The sequence below is a fragment of the Varroa destructor genome, unplaced genomic scaffold, assembly GCF_002443255.2.
Source record: "Varroa destructor unplaced genomic scaffold, Vdes_3.0 BEIS01000007.1, whole genome shotgun sequence".
Lineage (NCBI taxonomy): Eukaryota > Metazoa > Arthropoda > Arachnida > Mesostigmata > Varroidae > Varroa > Varroa destructor.
This window is the reverse complement of record NW_019211460.1, coordinates 28,118,782-28,144,963: the sequence shown is the minus strand read 5'-3', so window position 1 is coordinate 28,144,963 and position 26,182 is coordinate 28,118,782. Positions and strand designations below refer to the sequence as shown.

The 26,182-nt window shown below is 38.8% G+C and overlaps 3 protein-coding genes and 1 long non-coding RNA gene across 19 annotated transcripts; 2 read left to right on the top strand and 2 right to left on the bottom strand.

The window, feature by feature from the left end:
• Positions 1-339: 339 nt before the first annotated feature.
• CycC (cyclin C) lies at positions 340-11,008 on the bottom strand. Of its 8 annotated transcripts, none has more exons than XM_086974630.1 (7): positions 10,871-11,008; positions 9,067-9,211; positions 3,981-4,227; positions 3,330-3,470; positions 3,058-3,161; positions 2,450-2,591; positions 340-2,196 (listed from the first exon to the last, which is right to left on the bottom strand). In XM_086974630.1, the coding sequence occupies exons 3-7, from the start codon at positions 4,125-4,127 to the stop codon at positions 1,768-1,770; spliced, it is 963 nt and encodes a 320-aa protein (XP_086830756.1). In that variant the 5' UTR covers positions 4,128-4,227; positions 9,067-9,211; positions 10,871-11,008; the 3' UTR covers positions 340-1,767. The 8 variants fall into 8 exon arrangements, with proteins under 8 accessions (XP_086830756.1, XP_086830759.1, XP_022669947.1 ...); XM_086974633.1 differs by having other exon boundaries at positions 3,981-4,088; XM_022814212.2 differs by lacking the exons at positions 9,067-9,211; positions 10,871-11,008 and adding an exon at positions 4,324-4,599 and having other exon boundaries at positions 3,981-4,139.
• A 10-nt stretch (positions 11,009-11,018) lies between these two features.
• On the top strand, positions 11,019-15,676 carry LOC111254747 (mitochondrial coenzyme A diphosphatase NUDT8). Of its 8 annotated transcripts, none has more exons than XM_022815917.2 (7): positions 11,021-11,249; positions 12,019-12,258; positions 12,602-12,766; positions 13,104-13,217; positions 13,711-13,828; positions 14,083-14,241; positions 15,312-15,566. In XM_022815917.2, exons 1-6 carry the CDS (start codon positions 11,229-11,231, stop codon positions 14,226-14,228), a joined length of 804 nt encoding a protein of 267 aa, XP_022671652.1. In that variant the 5' UTR covers positions 11,021-11,228; the 3' UTR covers positions 14,229-14,241; positions 15,312-15,566. The 8 variants fall into 8 exon arrangements, with proteins under 8 accessions (XP_022671654.1, XP_022671653.1, XP_022671656.1 ...); XM_022815916.2 differs by having other exon boundaries at positions 14,529-15,566; XM_022815919.2 differs by lacking the exon at positions 13,711-13,828 and having other exon boundaries at positions 11,019-11,249; positions 15,312-15,676.
• A 658-nt stretch (positions 15,677-16,334) lies between these two features.
• On the bottom strand, positions 16,335-22,151 carry LOC111254151 (uncharacterized). Of its 2 annotated transcripts, none has more exons than XM_022814707.2 (5): positions 21,994-22,151; positions 20,116-20,352; positions 18,274-18,326; positions 18,028-18,162; positions 16,335-17,681 (listed from the first exon to the last, which is right to left on the bottom strand). In XM_022814707.2, exons 1-5 carry the CDS (start codon positions 22,024-22,026, stop codon positions 17,168-17,170), a joined length of 972 nt encoding a protein of 323 aa, XP_022670442.1. In that variant the 5' UTR covers positions 22,027-22,151; the 3' UTR covers positions 16,335-17,167. The 2 variants fall into 2 exon arrangements, with proteins under 2 accessions (XP_022670442.1, XP_086830761.1); XM_086974635.1 differs by lacking the exon at positions 21,994-22,151 and adding an exon at positions 21,789-21,961.
• On the top strand, positions 21,581-24,210 carry LOC147754532 (uncharacterized). Its single transcript, XR_015316841.1, has 3 exons — positions 21,581-21,751; positions 22,973-23,163; positions 23,566-24,210. It is a non-coding gene; the product is annotated as an uncharacterized LOC147754532 (long non-coding RNA).
• Positions 24,211-26,182: the final 1,972 nt, after the last annotated feature.

The window sequence follows — 26,182 nt, the reverse complement described above, 5'->3', positions numbered from 1 at the left end:
ATGAAATAGAGTAATACTGGTGAAACAACTCACCCGCCACTGAGTTTGGTTTTAGTGCCTGTCGCGGTGCTCGCACTGAAAATAAGTCTAACATAATAGCTACAAAAAACTGAAATATAATTTCAATATTATGTTCATTGTGTTGTATTATTGCTCCTTAAAAAAATGAAACAAGACTTAAAGCTAGTACGTACCTTAGCCAATTTGAGTTAATTTTAGTTCAAGATTTTGCTCTAATCGAGCCAGCTTCATGCATAGTATGTATATATATATATATATATATATATATATATATATATATATATATATATATATATTAAAGTACGCAATGGAAAGAAATAATTGAAAGATCCAAAAAATTTATTAAATTTCTATGTACTTTTTACAAATGTACAGTAATATTTTTATCAAGGGCTTATCAGCTCGAATCGTATACACTGTAATCATTTAATTTCCTCGGACCCAAAACGGCCAATTGCATCCAGCGGTTGCTGTTGTCGTATTACTCAGTCTTAAGTAGTTTTTTTTCTTTCAAATCATGCAAAAGTTGCTCTCCCTTAGCATAATTCTCATTGATCTAAACTACCATTAATTATATGTATAAATTGTTACAAACCATTAGTAAGAAACGTTCGACACATATTATTCGACTGAACCTCTTTTTTGGTCAGCGTAGAGTTCCACTGTCATACTGAACCAGTCGCTAGTTTCTTAGCACAAAATACAATCCGTTGGATCGTAACGGTAACGACTTAAATAAAAAAGTGATGCTGGGTCAAAAACCCAAGTCGATGATTGAACTGAATCAAAATGCGCTGCATGTCATGATTACCATTAGAGTTGTTCATAGCAATTATCAAAATCATTACGATTCATGATTATTAGTCGTTGAGCTATGTTAACGCACCATCAAGCGCAATATATATAGTCACATTGTTTAATTGAACGTATTACGGATATCGTTCCTATTTGATAAAAAATTATGGATTCGTTACCTAAGGGTATATATATCTAGTGATACAGTCAGATCGAATGATTACTGTTACAGATCGCTGTAGACATATCACCGGTAAATCCATTACTTTAGCGTTTTCAATCGCCTTAAATAAGTGGAATGATAATCCGTAATTATGTGCGTGTCCGTGACTATTAGAATTTACAGCCGTCCGTGGCTACCAGTTCTGCGCCAATTTGCCTTGACCAAAAGGACAAATAGTCCTGAGTACGTTTCATGTTTTTGGTGTTGGAGCATTCTGTCAGCGTTGACGCACTTCATCAACATGACAAATGCACACATGTCGTGTAGCTCCCGTAGGTTCCAGCTTGTTTGTTAAAATGGCTGAGCTCAATGTGATGCTACCTAGCATTTACATTAGCTATTGCTAGTATTTCTTGCGTTTGTAAAATATTACCTTCGTGTTGGGAAGATCGTCTACTCATCCGTTCAGTCATGAAATCCTAGTAACCTAGTGCCTTTCACTTATTTATTTCGACGATTTACGTATGGCTATAATGCGCTGAATATTATTCAAACTTGTTCCCCTGACGTCAACATTAATCAATCTACTTATCCGCCATGAATTTGGGCGAATTTGTTCGTTCAGGCCAAAATATCTAATTAGAAAACCATTTTAGCGCAGTGCGATTTCAAACGGGCACGGTTTTTGAGCCAATTACTAACAGTCCCATATTATTCGTTAGAGCTATAGTTATTTTTATGCCGCATAACCCTTACAATGTTCTTCAATTTACTGTCACGGCGATGTATTATTGCTGTTGTTGCATGGCCTGTGCCTGTTGTTGTTGCTGTTGCTGTTGTTGGGGTTGTTGCGCTTGTGGTTGCTGTTGTTGCTGCTGCTGTTGTTGAGGTTGTTGACCAACACCTTGAGGAGGCTGACTTGCGGGCTGGCCATCTGGACCCTGCGATGGTGGACGTGACGGCTGCGTTTTTGGTTTGGGCACCTTCTGTAGAATCTGCGGCAATTCTTTTTTTTCGTCAAAGTTTTTGCACAACTCATATAGATTGAGAATGATGCGTGTGATCTCAAGTATCTTTTCGAAGTCGACATTTAACTCAGCAAACCAAGTTTTGTAGTCTTTGCCAAGGATGACGCAGGCAATGTGCAAACACGCAATGGCAATCTGATGCGGAGGATATAGTAATGCAACATCGGTCCGTAAGCTGTCGTTGGCCACCTGTTGGTGAAGAGGGCAAATAGTTAGCTGGGTTTCGTTATACATTAGAAGTACTTCAATGAAGGATTAGTATCGGTTAACTCGACTCAGCAGTTTTTCTATACAAGTTAATTTCGATATAATTTCAACCGATTCGAAATACAGAAGAGACAGTGTACGTGCCCTGATCAACACTGGAATGTGCTAATTTGAACTGGAGAATATCGTGTTGTTGAAGACAACGATTACTCTAATAAAGCAGCATATAACACACCTTCCAGGCCGTTGATAGTAGCTCATTATCTTGACCAATATCAGCAACATATTGGACCAATGGTCTGTACGCATGGTAAAGTACGAGGCAGCAGTCCATCACTTCCAGAAGATAGAACTCACATTCTAACACATGGTTGATTCTAGAGACGATCAAAACCAAAGTTAAGATCTGAAGTTAAGTTAGCGAATGAAAAAATGAAATTGCTTATATACTCATTTTTGTTTACCGATACAATACAGTGATGGCATTACTCGTTTGTCGAAAATATTTCTACTATGAAATGGCAAGTAGAAAATGAACACGATTGATAAGTTCTAATGGTCGAATTATGTGCGGTTTGTAATAGTTACGTGGCAAGACGACTTAGTATATGTTATCAACTACGCATATAAACTGCCTAATAGAAAAGTTCGCTTATATAGCTCGCAGCTATAATATACCTTGTTTTTACTTTTTGCGTTTGTGTGACCATCTAATGGTTGAATAATCAGTTACAAAGATCTCATAAGCAGTTACTTTTGTTATTGTTAGTTTACCAGGTATACAAGGTAGTTCAAACAAAGGTTAGAATATGCTACTTTCAGACATCGAGTTTCTCAACTTACCGGTAAGGAAATTCTGTTGCATATACGTGGGAGTATTTGTTCTTCACAACGGCCTGACACGTTGATATTAATCTCGAATTCGAAATCACGCCAAACTCTTCCACCTAGAATTAAACCTTGAGTATTTAAATTGTGTTTCCAATAGACTCTATTTTTGTATTTATTACATAGCACTACTATAGTTATCTGTTGTTTGAAATAAATATAAACGAGCCTTTAGAAGTTACCATAGTCCAATTTCATTAAAGAAATTTACATGTTAGTTACTCTACCTTTGATGCGAGAAATATGCACGTGGGTGCTAACAGAAGAGGATCGACGCACTTGAACGAATTCCGAACGTAAAATCGCTTGAGGTATACTGTAGCCGTAGCAATCACTTGCTGTTTAACTTTTAATTGCTCCCCTAACGACTGAAATCGACCGAAATTAAAACTGTATTGGATCAGGAACGATAATGTCCATAGCGAGTTCAACAGTACATCGAAAAGTGAGCCTTAAACATTTAATATATATTTGTTAATATGTTTTTGTATATATATGTCACTGAAACATTACGCTAAAATGCTCTGTTTTCATACCATTCACCGCCTTTTTAACCACGTGAAGCATATCTCTCAGAGCACAATAGAATTCTTAAATCAATATACATTTATACGAATTCGTTGCTCTCATATATGTATAATAATTATCCGGATCACATATGCATTGGATGTTACACTCCACAGAAGAGGGCAACCCTTAAGCTTAGCAGCCTTTAGTCTTACATCTATGCACGCATCACGCTTGGACTTTTTTTTTTGTTACGGATATGTAGGACCAGATGCTAGGCACCATCTCGCCACGATATGCATCCTCGTGCATACAGGACCAACAGATGCCATGACCCTACACTGCCGTACGGAGCATACACATGTACACACCTGGATGAAGTTAGCGAAGAATATCATCACTTTTGAGTACTCTTCCTCGCTGAGAAGCTGCAGGTCGGCATGTCGTTCACGGAGTAAATCCTGCCGATCGAGTAGCCACTGTTGGAATTGTGATGAGCTCCAGAATTTACCCGCCATTGCACTGGTATTCTTCGAGTAGTTAACACTAGTTTTTAATTTAGGAAAACTATTGTTCGGGATAACGATGGCGTGCTTCGCTTCAGACAGCTGACTAGCGCTTTTCAATGCATACACAATACACATAACCCGTTAACAATTTCTTCTCCAAACACTAATATTCGCATGTATATATCATATGCATAAAGGAAATTACCAAAATGTCGCTTCAGTATTCCTTTCGGCTTTACCTATTTTCTAAGTTCGGTTTACTACTATACTAATATTGAAAGCGGAAATCGTAATACAAGACAAATGCTGTGCAGTAACAAGGGACAGATGGGTGATCGACGCTGTCGGAGCCTTCGAACACGACAATGTGTGCTGAGAACCCCGGCGGGTAGATGGCGACAAAGTGGTCAGCAAATCGAAACTACCCGAGTTGAGCTCTACCAAGATGCGCGATTGTGGAGCCAAACCCAAAGGTCCATTTCTTGGGCTCTGGGTTCATGGATAAGCAAATTGTTCAAGTAGCCTGAAAATTTAAGAAACCTTATAGAAACCATATGGGTAAATTAAATTTTTTGTTTCTATTATGGTGTACTTTATTTCGTGAATCAAGAGGGTCTGCACGGGCCTAGATTTGTACAAACGCAATCTAGTTGGGTCGTCTATTGGCACTATCTAAAGAAGCACGAAAGATGGAGCTGATTGCATTTTTTTTTTACCCAAAAGGTAGAACTTCTTTTTTTTTGCTCATGGAGCGTAATGTTAAGTTGGTTAGTTCTAAACTAGCGGCAGCCAATTTTTTTTATTTTCGACGTTGAGAACAACGCACGTATATATGTATATGGACAGAGTGAAACAAACGAAATTGGTAAATGCATAGGACCGTCCCAAGCAAGGTTTCAAGTTTTCCTATCTACGGGTCATACTCAGTCGTTAGGCAACCACGCCACAAAAACACAAGTGTTTTCCCGAGGAAATACCTCTATCCAAAATGGCTAGAAACAACAAAAGAACCGACGAAGTTAATAGCATTCATGCTCTCTGAAACCACTACGAATTCACGAAAACATTGTTTTATGTCAATATACCCAAATTCTGCGTCTGAACCAGTAAAAAGTAGTACATAACGAAAGGGGGTCTAGAAGTTTTAAATTTTCTCATTTCCAATCAAAAAATATATTTTTGCATCTTTACATTACTAATCAATATTTTATTTTTTTTGTCTAAATTCTATTTTATATTTATTTATCTATCCTAACGTTTTTAAGGGTGTTAACTTTATAAATTTTAAAGTTTTAAGATTGCTGTGATCAAACAAACTGCCGCGGTATTGCGGGCATTGTGTACTACATCTTGTATAGATGCACGTTGCCTTAAGCAAATCATCAATTTAGGTATGAGAGATATAATGGAACCCATGCATGTAGTGCGAGACGCGCAATTATGTGTCGATTCTTTCTGTCCACCCCTATCCATGGTTCGTTAGTTGAACCCCATATTTTAAAAGTTGGAATTGATTTTTGCTATCTCTCTCCCATGTGCTTCCGAAGAAATTCCAAATAGACAGAAGTAGTACGCAATTTGAGTCTGCATCTCATATTTTTCACAAACAGAAGTACGTCGCTTAGAGTATACACGTATCTTTAACATTAAGTGATGCAATTTCATGGAGCGCATCAATAACGCAGCTATGATTCGATCAAGCCTGTCAAGTTGCGTTGCCTAGAGGTGTTTTCAATTTCGATCTTGTAGGGAGTAAACGGGGCCAGTCCCATTTCGATTAGAAGCAATATAGTTTGCAAGTAAAGCCGTGAGGGTGTTCACATTCTTAAATTCGCGACCACCGCTCGCCTTATTCGATCCTTATATTTATATATATCGATTTCTTATATTTAACTATTAGTTCATCGGGGTGTTCTTCGATTTTTTGTCGAAGTTTGATATGGCTCTTTAGAACAAAGTTTTAATAAACATTGCAGAATGCGAAGTTTTACGAAACATGTTACACTTGATTAGTGCGATGCTATAAAAGAACTCGGCGAGCTTAGACGATGGAGTGGCCTGTCTGGAACTGCTCGTCCGTCCAATCAGTTCACGAAACTTAGGGTGTTTACCTGAGGCCACGGCTGGTCCTGCTACTACTGAGTGATCTCCCGTTCCATGTTCAAGACCTGATGAGCCAAATACATTGCTTTATACAAATGATGATGTCTTCTCTAGTAAGAGCTGGCTTCATGTTCAGCAAGTTCTCGTAAGACTGGTAGTCTACGTAAAGGAAACTGGACAATCGGCAGACATGAGCGAGACAAAGACAATGAAGTTCCGCCGTAAAGGCCGCTTTCTATACACTGCACATAGGCGGAACGAGGCTAAACTATGTCAGCATCCTCAGGTACTTTATAATGAATCGCTGATTTTTAGCAGAACATATCACGGATCGAATAAGGCGAGCGGTGGTCGCGAATTTAAGAATGTGAACACCCTCACGGCTTTACTTGCAAACTATATTGCCTCTAATCGAAATGGGACTGGCCCCGTTTACTCCCTACAAGATCCAAATTGAAAACATCTCTAGGCAATGCAACCTGATAGACTTGATCGAATCATAGCTGCGTTATTGATGCGCTCCATGAAATTGCATCACTTAATGTTAAAGATACGTGTATATTCTAAGCGACGTACTTCTGTTTGTGAAAAATATGAGATGCAGACTCAAATTGCCTACTACTTCTGTCTATTCGGAATTTCTTCGGAAGCACATGGGAGAGAGATAGCAAAAATCAATTCCAACTTTTAAAATATGGGGTTCAACTAACGAGCCATGGATAGGGGTGGACAGAAAGAATCGACACATAATTGCGCGTCTCGCACTACATGCATGGGTTCCATTATATCTCTCATGCCTAAATTGATGATTTGCTTAAGGCAACGTGCATCTATACAAGATGTAGTACACAATGCCCGGAATACCGCGGCAGTTTGTTTGATCATACCGATCTTAAAACTTTAAAATTTATAAAGTTAACACCCTTAAAAACGTTAGGATAGATAAATAAATATAAAATAGAATTTAGACAAAAAAAAAATAAAATATAATTTAGAATTGTCAATTTAATATAATAAACAAGACACAATTTTATTTTTTATAAACGTTATGATTTGTAGCTAAACAATAACTTCATAACGTTCATAGGTTCAGATTGATTCATTGAAAATGAACAATTTACAACACCCAAAGAAGTTTGTTTACTCATAGGTTATTCCATAGAAGGCTATGGATGCTGAACAAATTCAGGTGTCTTAAACAATTCGCAATCTGTTTGCTGATGATGGCTTCAATTTTTAAAGTATATGAAACCTTTTAAAAAATGCAATAGCTCAAGACTATTACTATAAGGACCGCCTACTATAAGCCTACTATAAGGACGAACAACGTGACCCTTACCATCGCTAACGTTCATCATAATAAAGCTCTATAATAACAATACATATATTTTAGGTCAAATTAAAATACTGTAACAGGGGTTAGATCTTAATATATCAACTCCAACATCAACATTAGGAAAACGAAAACAATGACATTTAACTGGAAGGCCTTAGAAAGCGGCTACTGCAATAGCGCTATTAGGAAATAGGGCAACCTTATTGCCCCGAGATCGAACTGCGCACTCCCAATTTAAATTTTTTTTTAAGTCAAAGCGGATTTAACAAGTCATGTTGAGAAGAATTCGAATATCGAAGATATTTGATAGAAGATATACTTCAAAAAGTCTCCAAACCCGGAAACTGTGAGGCGCTTCATGTTCAGGGTCTGCCCAGAAAAAATATTTAGTTAACGCGAGGATGAAAAAAGTAGCGGTTAAGCTGCAAGACTAGTGTACGTAATGAAACGTTTGACAGAGAACGTAAAGAGAATGGTGTTGCTACTTGCCATCATAGTTGCTATTTCTTAACCATTCGAGGCCTGAGCAATGGGAAGGACCTGGGAGGCAGCGGCGCGGTTCCATGACTGGTATCATAAGCACCTGCTTGGGCTAACTCATCGACTACCAGGCCCAGCACAACATTGGCTAGAAATGGTTTTCTCCTTGGCAAAGTAATTCTATGTTTGCCTATTTGAACAGTTTTCATGGAAAGCACGATCCCGCGCGCTAGGGTACTACGCTCGCCTTGGAGGCGTTAATGAGGGTCTGTGTCCGTTTATGCAGAAACTATTTCTGCTGGAGCGTGGCGGAGCGCACATTAAAGTCAAAACGTTGTTAAAAGACTTAAAGGATTCTACCAGTGTAACGCCGTCGTAAAATCACTTTACTAAGACAGCGTCGCTAAAATTTATAGCCTTTTCAAAATTAATGCGTAACTACGGAGAATGGCCTAATTGTTATAACGGTCGATCAGAGCTCGCGATAAGTAAAAAATCGGTATCTAACTCGTTTTTAAGCTAGACATCTTAGGGCTATTAGCAATCGGATTAGCTACATTAACGTACCGACCTATTTTGGATGCAAAGCATCTTATGGTTCTCGAGACAGAGCTGGAGAACCTTGAAATGGCCGATGTAAGGGGACTGCGCTGGGGGGACGCCTGCACGAACGAAATCATCAATAAATTTACACAGAAGCGAACGTTCCCGTGTGCGTGTTCGGACTTGTGTTCAAGACACAAGGAACACTATATTGCGCGAACCCAGCCTAAAATGGCGATAATGTTTTGTCATTCTTGAAAAACGGGTGGTTATGCAAGTGTGAGTGCAAAAACCGTACATTAAGGCGTCTTCGAATCCGACCCAGCATATATTCACAAGTAAAGAAAATGGTGGTTCGGTGCAATGGTTAACTAGGTCTGAAGCCTAGGCTTCGAATCAACTGTGTTCCGGTGTTCCTTTTACTCTTCTGAAAACCTGCAGTGGAAGAAGCGACTGGTCATTGAAGATAGCGAGGTGTATACGCACATGCGTTACCGAGTGTGGTCCCAGCAACTGAAGAAAGAAAGCTCTGGTTCGAGTAAATAGAGCAGGTGCTGTTGCGTTTTAGATATGATGCGAAACGTTGCTACGGCGGAGCTTGAGCAGTGGTCAATACGCTAGCTTCGTATACCTGGAGGGATGGCATTTTCAAACAACGGTTAATTGAAAACTTGGCGTTATGCCTAAGCGTTATGTTGAAACAAATACGTGGGTAGCGAGGTAATGATACGGCGCGTAGCATATTCTATTTTTGTTAGTACCACTGTATAAGAACTAGGTGATGTAACGGCAGAACACCTTGCGATTCCCTAGTAAGCGCTTTCAAACTTTCTAGATAAATTGTTTTGTAGGGAAATACTTTACCACTGCACCATCATGGGACACAGGACTAGGCTAATGAGCTGAATTATTTTTCACTTTTTCTTATTCTATGGAAAGTTTATAGCTGCAACGAACACATATTCAGATACTTGAAAATAGGTTCGAAATACGAAATATATAAATCGAATTCCTATATCTACCTGTTATAAATAAAAGGTGGTACAAACTAATGTTTTTCCGTATATGATATCCGTACAGAACTGATTCTACGATCAGAAAAAAAAACGTTTTATATAACGGATCTCGTAATAAGTATCATATAATATGGGATCATTTATTCAGGGTGGTAAGTTCGTGTATCATGAATATAACTTAAGGAACGTCGGTTACTCCTCTGATGAATGCAATTATGCAAGGAAAAGCATCCAGTCGATGGTGCTCAATATCCACGCAGGCTAGACTATCCATTGCTAGGACGGGCTAACATAATGAAGGAAGTTTTAATTATTTTATGCGCTAAGGTGAGATACATTAACATATTGGCAAGAAATTTACCCTTGATTAGCACACAAATAGGTTCAGTTTGTTGATTTTGCTATAACCAGTAAGGTCAGTGTGAGTTGTGAGCTGTGAGTTGTCTTAACTACATAGCATCGTTACACAATAACTCATTTTTGTTATTATTGTTTTATTTCATTTCTTAACCACGCTTTATTTTTTACTTTCAAGATCATTTCTAAAAATTACTTTTATCTACTCTGCTTAGTCAGTGGTGCAAACACCAAAGACTCTAATTTAAATTTCCACAAGTACAATGAAGATTTGTAGTAAATACGTTAAAGAATACAAAAATATTAACCAAAAACAAATGTATTAAAAGATTCTACCGTCGGTGAAACACATCAGAGGCTGGACTTTTCTTGAAGAGTCCTATAAAAACTGTCTCGGATTACTGACGTGTAGTGATATTACTTAACAATTCAACTATTTGTGTAATGAGCTAAACCTTCTCCGATATTCATGGACGTAATAATATGGCGGCTTTGGCTCTACTAGTATAATTTATATATTTAGAGAAGAAGAGGCTCTGCAACCAAACGAAGAAAGGAATTAGAAACTCAACCACAGAGTGTGCAGTACTCTAGCCCATGACGACGTAGTGGAGAACGACCTAAAATAGCTGCGTCTATCAGTGCACCATTTTTTCAAAATATAAAGATCCAACTTTACTGATTAGCTATAGAAACAACGCAAAATCTGGGGAACTGGCTTGCAGTTCCTTGTTCAAACGTTTCTCCCTCGATAAAAACGTAATCTTTTGAGGTCCATTTCGTCTGAGTTAGCTCGCTTGCCGGGGTTGGAGTTTACAGCTGTGAACAATGACTGAGCTTGCTTTTGACTCTGTCTCATGTTGGGCCTAAGTAGATACTATGTTGTAAGATTAAAACTCCTGCGATTGCCTACGTACCCATGAAGGCGGCATTGAACGATAACGATTCGTAACTAAAACATACCCTACTGTCATATAATTTGCACTTATCAAGGACTAATGTAATCGCGCTTCGATCTGCAAAGCTGCGAATACCAACCAAGTGTTTCATTTGTATGAACGCATTTTTGTTTTCGTTATCTTTTTGTGCAAGGTTATCTATGATGAGTTATCGTGTTTCGAATGTAACACATTATTTCACATTCTCAAAAAGTGCAGAATGGCGATTATTAGATAGTACAAATCTATAATTTAGATCCTATTATATAACACGTTTTTCGTTCTAGTCGTCTGTTTTCTGTAGTTCCAAAAATTTGTTAGTGGTTGTATTTGCAATATGCTTCGTTATCTCATTAAGGTAAGTCTGGCCGATCATCCACAAGTGAACTACTTAGTATGTAGAAGTTGTACCACTGAACGGGGCGGTCTATCCGGAAGACCGGTCGGATTAATAACCGATGATGGAGTGGTTAAAAAGTCTGACAGAGAAGTAAAAGTAAAAAGCCGTCGTACTGTGTGTATGATGCGCGCTGTGAGAAAACACTAATGGTGTGAAAAATCCACTATGAACCATAGCTATTCCAATTAAGTTAATACTGCACTTATTATAGCAGACGAGCCTCTTGGTTAGTCTTGGATTGAAAATAGCGAACTCCGGCAAACGTAAAGGTTTGTGTGAGGCACTGCCAAATCGGATAAAATGGAATAAAATAAAGATCACGGCGACTGCAACCGATTTAGAACATGCTTTTGTAAACAGCATTAAACATTGTTTGGCAGCTAAGACAAGATTTTATTAACGTAACGACTCTAGCCATTAATTAGGGCTTAAGAAAATAAGCAATCGGCATTTGTATACACTATTTATTATTTTTTTCACTATGTATGTTCATGAAACGCTCAACTATGACAGCAATTACAGCTTGCTCACTTAGGAATAGTGCTGCTTCAAACGAAGCGCGCATTTTAACTTCAACTTCAATAGTATGCAAAGGCTGTGATGTGGTCGGAAGCAGGGACGATTCTACATTTTTTGCGAATTATTTAATGCCCCAATTTATTCAGTCCACTATGGCTTTTATCAGAAATACTATTTTAGTTTTTCTGTTTTATCTATGCTATTGCAGGTAGCTTCAAATCGGGGGTTGTTAGCGCATTCCAAAACTCTCACCACTTGGTTATCACCTTCATTATCATCATCAGGTCGCGCAACCACTTTTGCTAGTGGCCCGTTTTCCGCCTCAAACATTGAAAGGACCTTGAAGGAGTTAAATGAAGAATCGCTGCGTAAAAAGCTTGTCGGCGATTATGAAGCGGATGGCACCGCCCGTCAAAGCTCTGTTCTCATTCCGTTATGCCGACATGAAGTAAGTGTTCTGATTTTTGAGATTCGCTATAGACAACCGTCTAAAAGAGCCAATGTGTGACAATAGTAAGATTTATACGTGTTATTTTACAGACATCTCAATAGTTGTTTTAACATATATTGATTTTACATTTTAGCTCGGGTTAGATAAGTCAACTAATTAATAAAAATAATCAAAACAAATACACTGCTATATGTATATGTGGCACGCAAAATCTTTTTCATTTTTGTGAAGTTATGATGATGCTGTTCTTGTCGGCTAAACCAGTTCCAGAAGTGATTCTTTATATGTCGTTTTTTTTTAAACTGACTCTGTGTTTTGTTACATTTGTCCCGTATTTAAGGGTAAGCCGTCGATTTTATTTACTTTGCGTTCTAATCGGCTGTCGCGACACAAAGGTTACCCATGTTTCCCTGGGGGGGTTTTCGAAGACGGTGATGTCGACAGTATACACACTGCTTTAAGGGAAACCCACGAAGAACTTGGCCTGGAATCTAAATATGTAAAGGTGTGTAAGGGTACCAAGGCTCCACTGCAGCAGATAAAAGATTGTTTGTGTATGTAATGTCTTCCGGCTCCGGAATAAATCCGTTTTGAAATGTTGTGCCGCGAAATACTTTTCTTTCTCGTTCGACGCTTATAATGGAGATTACGTGTATGTTATGTATGTCACACAAAAATTTTACACCAGCTGGTAAATTTGGTTGATAAGTGAAAATCTGTTTTCTCGTATGAAATATACTAATGTGGCAAATATAGATAATGCGCTATGTTTTTCAATCAAATTATATAAATCCTATTGCTAACGTGTAGTCTTTTTTATATTCATATACATTGTTCTGCAGGTTCTTGGTACCATGCCGCGATTCAAGGTGCCCCGAGACAATATCGAAATTACGGCGGTGATTGCAGACATCGGAGATATTGACTCTCATGAGCTGAAGATTAACCACAATGAGGTAAAGTCGTCTTACTTATTAGGCAAAATCGCATTATGCTCTATCGAGTGAGACAAAAATAGCTGGAATCTGTTACGAGCAATGCATTTTATGAAGGATTTTATCGATGTCTTATTATAATGTAGTCGCATTTATAGAAAGAAGTCTGCAATAAAGGCGTAGATAATATTTAAAAATGCATAAAAAATACTTATTTTGGAATATACGTTTGACATATTATACGGACCTATCACCTATTTATATTTAAAGCGAACAATATAGGACAGTAAAATCGAGCTTCTGTTACTAATTGAGTCACTGAAAGGACTTTGAACACGTTACTGCTTCGAAAATCTATTGTTATTGTTATGAGATAAACGCAATTCGCTTTGGATTGAATAACTTTGTTAAACTAGGACAGGGAGGTTATCGTGTTATTTTTGTAGATATTACAATGCCGCCTTATAGTTTGAAATACGGGAAAAAAAGCTTTCATGATTTTTTTCAAACGTAGGTGAGTTTGGTGTTCAGCCGAACGGTTGAGGAGCTAACAAGCGCCGAAAATACGGGGGTAACTGTATTCAGAGAAGTGCAAAAGCAAGTACTATACGCCACGCCTGTATTCCTTGCAGGTCCGTTTTTTATTTTTCTTTTTTGTAAAAATGTCAACTTTTGAGCTCACAGGTTTAATATAGGTCACTTTAGATTCCATGTTGTTTTAGCAGTCAGTCTAGGCACAAAAGATAACAAGAATTAGAGCCGCTTTACGGTACAGCAGCAGCAATATATTAATTGTGTGCGCTTCTACGTTCATTCATATCGCTAGAATATTGGTTCCATTTTCCTGCTATTTTTAAGCTAAGCCAAATATCTTTTCTTATTTTAGGTCCCTACAAAATCTGGGGCGTCACAGCCATGTTATTACATATTTTCCTTGCATGCTTGGTGCCCGACTTCTATAAGCGACCCATTCGTCCAGTCGTTTTTAGGAAAAAATACCAACCGAAGGACCCTACCAGCGAGAGCAACTAAAGAAATTTTTTTTGTAGGTAGCTGAGTATCTACGAGACACATTACGAGATTACCTTTGATCGATTGAACGTGCATTTTTCTGTTAATTGTTCAAAACGTTTCACAGTTAAGCAGTGCATAACGATATTAAGCGTGAGTACAGAGTCAGTATAAATAGATGACTGTGTTTCTGGTTGCCTTTTGGATCTTGATTCACTACGGTGTCTTGATTTGGTCAACGTGAATTTCCATAGATAGCAGGGTCTCTCAATCGTTTGCTGGGTCATAACCTTCTTATTGTCTTTTTCTTTTTTATCTTAGGCTGTAATTAAGTGAATATAATGAACGGACGAAAGTTCACTTTCAAGCCTAAGAAATTTATTTCAAAATTCTCTAGGAAGTAGAGGTACAAAGAGAATAACGCAGGGAACTTCAGATAAGTCCATCTGTGCCACTTACAATTAGTCGGATGAACGATAAATTTTAGACGAATGGAACCGTTTAAGATGCTCAAAATCAACGCTTCGGAAGACCGAAAACATCAATGACTTCTACTAACCAACAATCAGTACGGGAAAACTGTGATCTCGAAATTTTACAAGGCCTTCAAGTCGCGAAGCTAGCACCAAGGGATCAAGTGTCCGTCGCATTTTAGGACATTGTAAATAGAGAGCCTATATGTAAACAATGAAATATGTTACCATTGATGATGATTTAGATTGAAGAGAACCATTTCGTGAATGGTACTTGGGGAAATGTAAACAGGAGGAAAAATCTTTAAAACAATCAAGCTACACTTCAGTTAAACGGAACAAATGCGCTTATGAACTACTGTAAGATCGTTTGTTACGCAAGAACATTGTGCAACCTATCAGGAATTATGAATTTGTTTGGCATTTCAAACAACGGATTAGTTGGGTCGTTTTAGCAACAGTCATTGAATTTACTGCAAGAATCTGCTTTAGCACGCATTAGAGCTTTGATAAAGACGCCGAATGGCATTTCGGTCAAGACGAAGCACCTGCAAAGTATTATCGTAGTGTGAGAATGTGTCTTAATGAAGATCGTTAAAATGGATGGATTATACAAAGGCTCGTTTTCCAGATGTGACGCCCATGTAATGTCCAAGCGGGTACCTTGAAGATAAAGTATACGCCAGGAAGCCAACAACGGAGGGAAATTTTAGAGCCGCATTTTATCTATGAATTGATAGCTCACCCGTTACGAGCAGTGTATTGACTAGAACGGTAACCAATTTGAGTATCTGCGGTAGGAGGAAAGTTGTACTTCTTCTGTAGACTCTTTTACAACTTAAATATTAATACAATGTAAATAAAGACTGAAGTTGAAATTATTCAAGCTACCTGTACATCTTTGAAGCACTGTATATACAGGCGAATTAATCATGTTTAAGTGTACGTGCGGAACGTGCTGCAGAGTCAAGAATAAAGTCAATTCGATCTCCTGGGTCTACTGGGTCGTCAGTATTAGTGTTTAACGAATTTACCCTAAAAAGAGGGAACGACAATAGCTAACGAACTAGGTAATGCGCTAAGAAATAATACATTCTGTGGGATTCAATTAGTTTGTCACGAATGAGAAGAGTATTCTGATATATGCACCGTACCTACACCTGCTATATATCTTTTAGGTTCTTAAAGGAAACCTTAAATTTCCGATTTATTTGTTTACCTTCTACGTCGTTGTAGATACGGCAAGTCAATCCTAGTTCTACTGACGCAAAAATATACCGAGTGCATTTAGCAGTGCATCCGCGCAAAAAAAGCGATAGGCTCAAGCTGAATCCATATCGCTGAAAGCTCTTTATTATTTGTGAAATCCTTTGGCGCAGACTGAAGATCCTCGATTATACAGTTAATAGAAAAATACGATCCTATTAATTACGAGTGTTTGATATAATGTAGCTCTCGTTACCGGTTTTCTTTATAGTTAAGTATATATATTATTCATTGTAGAAGATATTTACTATCTGTGAAACTAGACTTATAGGAGAAAAGGTAATCAGCAGCTATAACTAGTACACCAGAAAGCTTAACTAGCATGCTTGTTTCGATAATCGAGATATAACGATAATGCAGTTCTAAATTGAAAAAAAGAGGCTCAAAATATTTTTTAACTCTGTTTTTTTAGTTGTGTGCGATTTATTCATAAACAACAAACTAACAATGCCGTGAAGAAACACGCTATGAATAAATAGTTATTTTTTAGAATTGTTTTTTACGCGAAGAAGTGGAGAGCTTCATGGATGCTAATTCTGCTCCAGCTTTCGAGGCAGGCTTCCAACGATCAACGAGTGCATGGCACGCTAGCGTTGTAAATTAACAGGAATTCATGTAGTGAGCCCCGCTTACTTCACTTTTTGGAAGTAACAACCACTTCGACTCACACTTATGTTACGACAGGTTTAAATATCGCAAAAAAACCGGAAATACCAGTTTTACCAAGAAATCTTCATTTTGTCGCGGCATGTTAATTTTACTTATTCAATGGGCTAAAGTTATGTCTGTAGTGGGCAGTTATAGACTGCACTAGCGTATAACAAATACAAGTCATATTAATAGCTACTTGTTGTTGCTAAAATATTAAGGCAACAACAACAACAACTCGTCGTATGAGCGTTTTTACTCCCTGTCTTAGTGGTTTATTACAATTTTCAAATTTCGTTGAAGAGTAGCACACCAGTTACCAATTTTTTTGAGGTAGCCGGTGAGTCTGTGTGGACGCAATAGTCCATGGTAGGTTTAAATCAGTGGTGCACATAACTAATAGGCAGATAAAAATATACAAATAAACTATCAACTAAACACTTTTTTGGCGCTAAAATGTTTTTAGGACGTGTTCGTTAGATAGATAACGCCCGGAGACAACAACAGGCGAGCAAGCATTATTTTGTATGCTTTTCTATGTTATAAAATAGAAGTCAGTTATATAGGCCATGCTCAGGCGCATCGGGTTTGATGAAGAGGCGACACTGGGCCGGGGTCCGCGCTGTCCGGACATGCCAACTGGCTCAGAGGTCGTCGTGGCGTTTCAAGGACGTCAATGCTCGCCTTGCGTCTTGTCATGTAGTTAACTGGCGAAACAGGTTCTGTCGTGGAAGAATCGATGAAATCAGGCGGACTGCTGTTGTACAGAATTACCGAGGATATTCCTTTTAGCAGGCGTTCCATAAGGAACGACGGCATACTTTCTATAGTCTGAAGGTCATTAAGGGAGATTGAGAGCTGTGCGAGGGGTTGACGCCAGATCTGTTCATAATCATAGTCTTCATTGACGTCGAAGTCAACCATGCTCTCAGTTGTGAAGCTGTGTACCTCGCTCATCGTAGGTAGACTGTCGAGACCAAAGTTTGTTGTATTAAGTTGGTTAGATTCTGAAGGTGTCCGCTCTTTCGGCTCGTGTATATAAGAGCACCGGGAACCGAATGTACAATGGCCGTTGCCATGATAGTCTCTGAAATAGCAGAGCACAAAGCGCATCGTCGATAAGCTACTGACTGTTGTAGTATAGCTTTCTGAATACATTTAATCTAGTCTAAACCCTATGTGTGTTCAATGTAGAGTTTTGCAGTGGCTGACATGAAGGACGTTTGCTAACAACAAACTTTAATCCCATCTATATTCATTACGCACTATTAGAAGGCCTCAATTCCTTGGACTTTCGACAACACGTTTATAGCCACGTTGCTTCCGTAGGCATTTCTTCTTTATATGTGTCATTATTTTGTAACGCCACTAAGACTATGTTGGCTACCAAAGCAATATACATATATATATTGGATCTGAATTATCTTATTTACCTGCACAGCTGAGTCTTATGTTTTGGATGTCTCAAAATTTTTCTGAGTTCACTTTCGTGATGTGCGAAGCGACAGCCTGTGCCATATGGACAGTTTCCATTTTCTTGAAGATTGCGGCACATCTCTGATTTAATCCTGTTAATAATTTAGAAAGAATTATTACAAATCTACAACTGGAGTCTGCGGTTATGTTCGCTAGGAAGGGTCTTTTAAGCGGTTTGCTTAGGACCTAAGCAGGATACCTACTTTTCGTCATTCGTGATAGGAGGCCTCGTTTTGTATTTGTACCAAGGTTCGCCCTGAAAATCAACACCACAGGAGGTTATATTAACCACTTCGGATGTATATAAAAAACACAAACCCATTCTTCAACAATCAATTTTTTTTCGTGTGCATGATATTTCTGGGGGATCTTCGCAGCCAGTTTTGTTTTATTCAAGGTGTTTATAAACGACGAAAGAAGTGGTCCATAGAATCCATATGTCTTTTGAATTGACAAAAATTATATCTATTTAACGCATCAAGGCACAGGATTCGTCCTCTGCAAAAGCAACAGACTGAGTATCACAGACGGCCCATGTTTGTGATGTACGCATGGCTTGTTTTTAACCGTCTCTTGGCCAATTGTACTTACATCACCACAAATGCATTTACGCTATAGAAAGCCATTTGCCGTCTACCATTTTATTTGAAACTTGTGGTGGGAAAGATATGAATACATTAGTGAGCCATCTAGGATGGCTGGAAGAGTCAATTTTCATGCAAAAAAATTGCACTATGTCAGGACTTAGTCATATGACTACATAGCATCAAGGTCGCAGCGAGTTCGACCATCATCGAGCAAGACAGGCGGGAGGGTTCGTAACAAATAGGTGTTCAAAGTACATAGCTCGGTTAATTCCGATTTGAAAAATTCAATCTCCAGCTTAAAGAGCTAATCACCCATCTAGAACATTGCTCGTGTGGAGTGTAGATTTCCTCTTTGAGATGGTGGAGGCATTTTACGAGAATGTGACAAACGACTTGCGGCTGCTAGCAGGAAATGGCGCATGAAATAGCACCTCCCTTTTCTAAATAACAGTTGTGAGGATTGAAGGCGCAGTCTGAGCACCGTTATCATCACAGGACAGGTAGGTTAAGTGTTCGGCGATCAGAGGCGCCTACGGGCACCATCCTCTCGAAAAACTTTCCAACGGATCACCTTCCGTAGCAGCAAAAAAACAGCAAAGATATTTTTCTAAAATGCTACATAAAATGATTCTGGACAACTGCCAGTCGGCCTTGCTCGGATACGGTTGCTACAGCCTCCAAAACCTTAATTAGGTACTTGTGTCTCATCTTGAAAATACGTGGCATTGAGTTACTAAAATATGACCAATGTAAATTTGGTGGTATTTGAAGAGCGCCACGAAAAAATGAAAGCAAACCACTGTCTAGTACATCAAACGGACCAATACGACGCAGTCCATATTACTTGGCTGTAATCAAATAAGTACTTCGCTTTAAAGTTCGCCCTGCCTATTCTCCTTATGCGACTTCCAAAACGACTTACAACACCTTGCGACGATTTACTACAAACAAGCAAGGGACAAAATGCTGTGTGTGATGCGTTGCATTCGGGAGGATACAACGTTTATAGGTTATCCATTTTTTAAGAAGTAAAAAAAGCAGCATAGGTATTATAACACACGATGGAACATCCTGATGCTTAATACTTTCTTATCGTGTTGAAGGAATTTTACGGGTCGTGAGTAACGGCTCGTTCAGTAAACAACGAACTGAGGCTGTGTGGCTGGCTGTGCATAGTTTCGGACTCATTGCAAACAAATCACTTGAAGTTCTTATTTAGTTAACTTTGTCATGTAACGTTTACTGTGACGATTCGACTTGTTCAGAAGCCAACGTGATAAAATTCGGGAAAAATCTTTTAATGGCTGACACATCTGGAAAAAGATATATGTATATATTTAAGCGATAGGCAAGTTAGCCATTAGAGGATCTCATGAAACTAGCACCTCAACATAGAAGCGAGAACATACATTGCATAATCATGGAGGGACTTCTATGTTTTGAATGGTCAACACAAACCGTGCTTGTTGAGTACAGGTCATGACTCCCAGAACCAGGAGAGTTATTCACGAACTGAGAACGTTGGCTATGGTGGGACCTGTTTCCATGACTAGACCTGTTTCCATGTTGATAACCGCCTGTGGTTTGGTTACCTTGTTGTTGCCCTAGACGACCCCTTTCTTCGTGGTTGGGTAGCCGTTGTCCTACACCTGCACCCATGCGCCGCCCAGGAACATTATAACGCACATCACGAACCTAAAGTGGTAGTGAACAAATGCACATTATAAATGGAAGACTTTTACTAGCACCTGTCTATTCTCTGCCATCTCTATATTCTACGTCGCCTTTGTGCAGCCCGCAGATTCTCCATTATAATGAATGGTCGCATGGCAGGAGTCGTTTTTTGCGAATCACCATAACCTTCAAAACATTGGCCCAACAAGACAAAATCCATCTTCGTCTAGACAGAAGTAGCCTACAGAGATTACGCCTAATCATACAAATAAAGGAAGCTCACTAGTCATACGGAACGCCTGCACTACACGTCGCAGGAGGCCGTTAATTAGGGAATCGTAGAATTTCAGTGATTTATGCGCAAACGGACCTCCATTGAAGCTGTCGTCTAAAGTTCTGTCGTTAATAACATAGTATAACTATTGCGACGAAAGGTCAATTCGCTTCTTTTCGATAGTACAACTCATCGTGTAACATAGTAAAATAGCATTTTTTACTACTCATGGCGATATACAATCGATCATAACAATGTAATAGTAACAGTTAATTCAGTAATGACGACGACTACCGCTAGGCCAGATCACCCTTTCGTCGGGTTTATAATTTTTTATCTTTTTCAACAATAGCGCAGACATTCGTATTTAATATGATGGAATACTCTAACGCGTTTCACATTCGTACCTCAATAGCTTACATAAAGTCAGGACAACACAGAATCTGCTAAAGGTCTACAGAGGATTAGATTCAGCAGGGAGGAATACAAAAAGTTCGCATGCGCATTTGCTAACATTTTTGCATGTCTAACAGTTAGTTTTATTAAAGTCCTTCTATATCGATTTTTTCCGCTAGACAAATTTACGTATCTCGAATTCTCACTGCGCTTGCTGCACAACGCTTGTGGTCCGACCCCAGCATCATAATAGCAGCGTCAAGGGCACTTGCAAATGCTATATAGTAAATTGATAACTCATGGTCCAAGTGGCAATCTTATTCAAATTTGAAAAATATGTGACAATGCTTGTGCTGGATCTGGGTGAATCTACAGATTTAAAAAAAAAGCTCAAGACCAAAGCTCTAGGATGAAAACCATCTAGGATGTAAAGTTCATTAAAGTAACGCAAACTTTTTTGCGGATAATAACGCGGAAAATTAAATTTTCCCGTATACGAAACCCTATAAGATAGGATAACAAAATAATATCGAAAAATAAATACCACGTTTTACAGGTAAATACAGTTAATGATCGATGATCCCTTAAAAACGTTTCGTTCCAAGTTACAACGGTAACAAGTGATTCAGTCGCTAAGTGATCGTTCAATAAAAAACGGATACAAACTTCTAAAAGCCAGACTTCTCGGACAGGCATGAATTCGGTAACGAGTGTAACCGTGCCCAAGTGAAAAAAGTTCATCTGCAACAGGTAAGTACATATGGCAAATTGCTTAGGACATGCTTACGTTACAATGATCATTTAGCTCATTATTCCAGAGATCGAGAAACGCACTACACCAGATTGTTCCGTAATCGGTATCAGAAAAGCACATTAAAATCCTGGTAATAAGCCTCATAGCGCACATAGATCCTTTGTGATCAATATGCTTGGTCGATTCATGATTAAACGGTGTGTAGAAACAAAATGCACAAAGGAGCGTGCTTGCTAACCTCGTCGATTGGCGTACTGGATCTCCTAAACATCGCGGTGTAAAGCGATAGGTGCAAGATGTACTAGGTGGCTGGCACCGGGGTCAAGCGGCAACTGATTTCGGTGGTCCGCTGGCTGATGAGAGACAGAGGTCTCCGTTGACCTTCAAGAGCATGGCTCGACACGTCTCCGCTGCACGCAAAGACAGCACGCACACATTATCAAACGATCTACAACTTACGTCACTTGTTCATAGGTGTCGTCTTTGCACATGGGCTCTTTTAGCCTTCTGACCACGTAATTCTCTGACGGTTCTACTGCTTTTTTATGGCCACGGAACGATCTGGTTTCTATCTTCATTAAATTCAAGCTGTAACAAAATCACTTGGCGGTTACTCAAAGCAAGATTTAGCCGGTTTACTTTCTGGGGATAGATAATACCGTATTTACGTCAACTGGATCAAGCCAGTGTATTGTCGTACTGCTTTGGCTAGTCCGCATCTACCTACTGCTTGGTAAACCAAATACAGAATCCTTGAAGAAAAAGGTACTAAGGTTGTAGAATAAGATAAAATAAGAAGAACAGGGTAATATCATCCGCATGCCCGTGTACTGTGTGACGGAGCAGACCACAGGCAAATACATTCGGAGGACAGTTTAGTACGTAGACATTAGGTCGCAGTTCGACGTATCTGATCGGATAAAAACGTTTTGGGATAAGGAGAAGACTACGAGAGTTACACGAAGGTAGGCACAGGTAGGCTCAGGTACAGGCGACGCCAACGAAGTTTTTAATCAAGCACAAGTAGATGGAATAGCAATGGAAGACGCTTAGAATCTAGAGCCTCGACGCTAATACGAACACTGTGAGAGGATGCTAGAAATTGATCTTGATGAATTACTACAGTAAACATTGTTTCTTATCAGGTCATACTTGTTTTGCTAGAAGAAAAAAGATAGTTTGCGATTCATTTTACTTATCGACTAATGGTCTTTAAGCACAAGGAAAAGGAATTGTACCAGCTTACAAGACACGTTTACCGCGAAGACAGACGAACATTTTGGCTTGGGCAGGTTCGTAACCTAAGGAAGTTATACGGGCTTCACGTGTAGAGCGCGAAAACGGAGAAGTTCATACTTAAACATGTAACGGTCCATTTCCATGCCACGATACGTTTTGCAGCTTCGAGGTAAGGAAGGCAGTGATTCAAACCTATCAAACGAACAAATACGTTTGTCTAAGCCTGGCATCGCATCGTTTGTTTGATTTACTGATGTGCAGAAAATGCACTGAAACAATACAAATCTTCTTGAATTTGATTAAATGATTTTGGTTTTAACGTGTAGTGATTCGCGACAGTCTTTGGTAATGACTATCTTTTAGAAGTGGCACGTTTAATTCATTTCTAAGGGGTGACTGGCCTGATAAAACGAGATCTTTCTGCCACTTCATGCTGATGATTGTCCTATGACATTCAGTAACAGAAAATCCTAGGATTTCGTCGACTTTTAATTGAATCTTGTGATATAGAGTCGCAATTTTCTACTGCAATGCTAAAATTAGTTTTTTCTACCTTCCTTTCGTGTTTCAGATTTTGATTTGCTCCTTCTAGCTAAAGCCTAATAGAATCCCGAACCACCTCTGTGAGAGCTCCAATAATAACACCACAACTGAATCGTTCAGACAGTGCAACCGGACAAGGGTCCGTGCAAGCTACGACGCTTAGAACAAAATAAAGAGCGATAACGATTTTTCTCCTATACTACTGAAGGTCGATTGCCTATGTAGCATCAATGAAAGATATACCCAAATAGTTAATATACAGTACATATGTCGGCGATCCGCCAGAGTCTTTTTCGCTTCAAGACTATTTAGGTAAAAATGTTAGGCTCATACGGAAGTCAGAACGATTTAATGATAGTTTAAGAACGTGTCGGTAGCTTAAGGCCAAACGTGCTATTACACATTGTTGCCATAGAGATCTCTATTGTTCTTCATTTAAAGGCGATGAAGCAAATAATAAGGGGCATAATAAGGGGCATTATAACAGATAAAGGTACAAATGCTACCTAGGACCATAAAAAAAACGTCAGCTTCTTATGACTAGGATACGTTGTTGGCTTAAAGGCAATTCTGCAGCTTTATTCTAAAACTTTGATGTGAAACATAATTTCGTAGCGGTCAACCAATTATAGAAAAATGTGATGAAATTATTGCGGAAGGTGAGTAATAAAGTGTGAAGAAGCTACTAAGATTCACGATGTCGCTGACGAATTAAATATCGATTGCCATGCATTTTTAAACCGTTCCTATAGAATTGGCTACAAAAGAAAAAGCCTGATGTTTGGATGCCACTACGAATGGATGCAAGGGAATTTGCTCGATCGTAGTTCCGTATACGAAGTTCTATAAGAACGTAACGAAGTTGAGCTGTTCCCAAAGCGGTTGATGACGGACGATGAAAATTGGATCGCATATGACAATAACGAGCAACTGAAAAGAAAAAAAATGCACCAGAATCTGTGGCGAAGCCCAGACTAGCAGGGAAAAATGTGATGCTATATTTTTAACAGGATAGGGAAGGAATCGTACATTATGACCCACTTCCACTTTGCAAAGCGGTTCGTTCGGATCTCGGCTGTCAACAATTGCCAAGGCTACAATTTAGAGCAATTGAAAAAGTCAGCCGGGGTCAGTGTACGGCCAAAGCCTTGCTTTCCACCATGACGATGCCAGACCACATGCCCATTTACCTATCCGTAAAAACTGAGAGAACTTAGGTGGAAAATTTGAATGCATCCTGCGTATAGCTCAAAACTTGCACCATAAGGCTATTAACTGTCTCAGTTTCTGCAAGACTTCGTTGATGGTGTTAACTTAGTTTTAATAGAGGAGATGCTTGTCATAATTTTTCGTCCAGAAACCACAGAAGTTTTGCAGTGATGAGATTACGGTATCACCAGTAAATTAGCTGAAGGCTGTGAATAAAAATAGCGCGTATTTAGCTTAGTAGTATTATTTTGAAATATAAAAAAATATTTCTTAGCTTTCAGACTACCAGCACTTTTCTCTTTCAATCTGCACCTGGCAACGCTTTCATAAGCCTGACTGATTCAAATAAATTAGTATATTCTACGTGCTGGTACTTGGAGCAAAATCAGATTTCAATCTCAATACTTTTAAATGTCACTAACGCAGTACGCGGGCTCAGGCTAAAGTGCATCATAGATATATCAGTAGGAGTGGTGAGGAGTTCAGCATATCCGTTTCTGCAGTAGTATCTACATCAGAACGACTTAACGGAACTATTAACCAAATTACAGCACCTGATAACGAACGTCTATATTAATAAGAATTAATTGGAGCTCCAATGGGGGGACCGCATTAAAATTTCGTTGGGTCTTGCCGCTGTTTTGGTAAACAATTATGTCCACTGAATGCATAACCCTCTCCATTGTTATTATTGTATATCATCCCCTGACCCATATATATATATATATGTTCGCAGTGGTGATCAAGATGAGTTACTGGAAGGAGCTGCTTAAAGATAGCTTTATCGCAGTCGTCCTAAAAGGTTAGATCTGAAAAATGCCCCTTGTGATCGTCGACCAATTAGGAAAAACACTGATGAAATTGTTGCAAGAGTTAAGCGAGACCAACACGTAAATAGTCATGATATCGCGACGAGGCTAAATATTTACCGCCAAACGGTTTTAAACCATACGAAATAAGTTGCCTATGAAACACAGAGGTCGATGTTTGGTTGCAGCACAAACTAATACAAAAATCGATCGTATTTCCATCTCTGCGAACTTTACAGAAATACATAAAATCGGGCAATTTTCCACACAGTTCATTACACATATTGAAAAATTAATCATAAACGTGCAAATAAAAAACATGAAAAAGTTTACGACAAGAGTGATGATGTTTTATGCTTGGTGCGAAAGGAAAAGATTCCTGCATCATGAGTTGCTGCCCCCTCATAAAACACTTAGTCGAAATTTCCAATGTCAAGAATGTTGACTTAAATCTTTGTTTAAAAACGGTCAATACTTGTTCGACGAGCATATATAATAATACAATTTCAATCTGCTGATTAAAAATTGTTATCTAATAGACTAAAGCTCTTTCGATGAAATTGGTACCGATGATGAGTAAAAGATTTACTTAGTAGTTTATAGTATGGGTAACAGGCAGGCGGACTA

Excerpts from the sequence above, each read along its gene's own strand:
- CycC (XM_022814207.2), bottom strand. The coding sequence starts at position 4,253 with ATGTGTATTGTGTATGCATTGAAAAGCGCTAGTCAGCTGTCTGAAGCG. Across the intron at positions 3,471-3,980 it reads TCTTCGCTAACTTCATCCAG|TCGTTAGGGGAGCAATTAAA; the intron begins GTGTGTACATGT and ends GGTCGATTTCAG. Across the intron at positions 2,197-2,449 it reads TACTATCAACGGCCTGGAAG|GTGGCCAACGACAGCTTACG; the intron begins GTGTGTTATATG and ends CTTCACCAACAG.
- LOC111254747 (XM_022815917.2), top strand. The coding sequence starts at position 11,229 with ATGCTTCGTTATCTCATTAAG. Across the intron at positions 12,259-12,601 it reads TTCCGTTATGCCGACATGAA|GGTAAGCCGTCGATTTTATT; the intron begins GTAAGTGTTCTG and ends CCCGTATTTAAG. Across the intron at positions 13,218-13,710 it reads TGAAGATTAACCACAATGAG|GTGAGTTTGGTGTTCAGCCG; the intron begins GTAAAGTCGTCT and ends TTTCAAACGTAG.
- LOC111254151 (XM_086974635.1), bottom strand. The coding sequence starts at position 21,908 with ATGTGCGCTATGAGGCTTATTACCAGGATTTTAATGTGCTTTTCTGAT. Across the intron at positions 18,163-18,273 it reads CCTATCACGAATGACGAAAA|GATTAAATCAGAGATGTGCC; the intron begins GTAGGTATCCTG and ends AATTATTAACAG. Across the intron at positions 17,682-18,027 it reads CATAAGACTCAGCTGTGCAG|AGACTATCATGGCAACGGCC; the intron begins GTAAATAAGATA and ends CTGCTATTTCAG.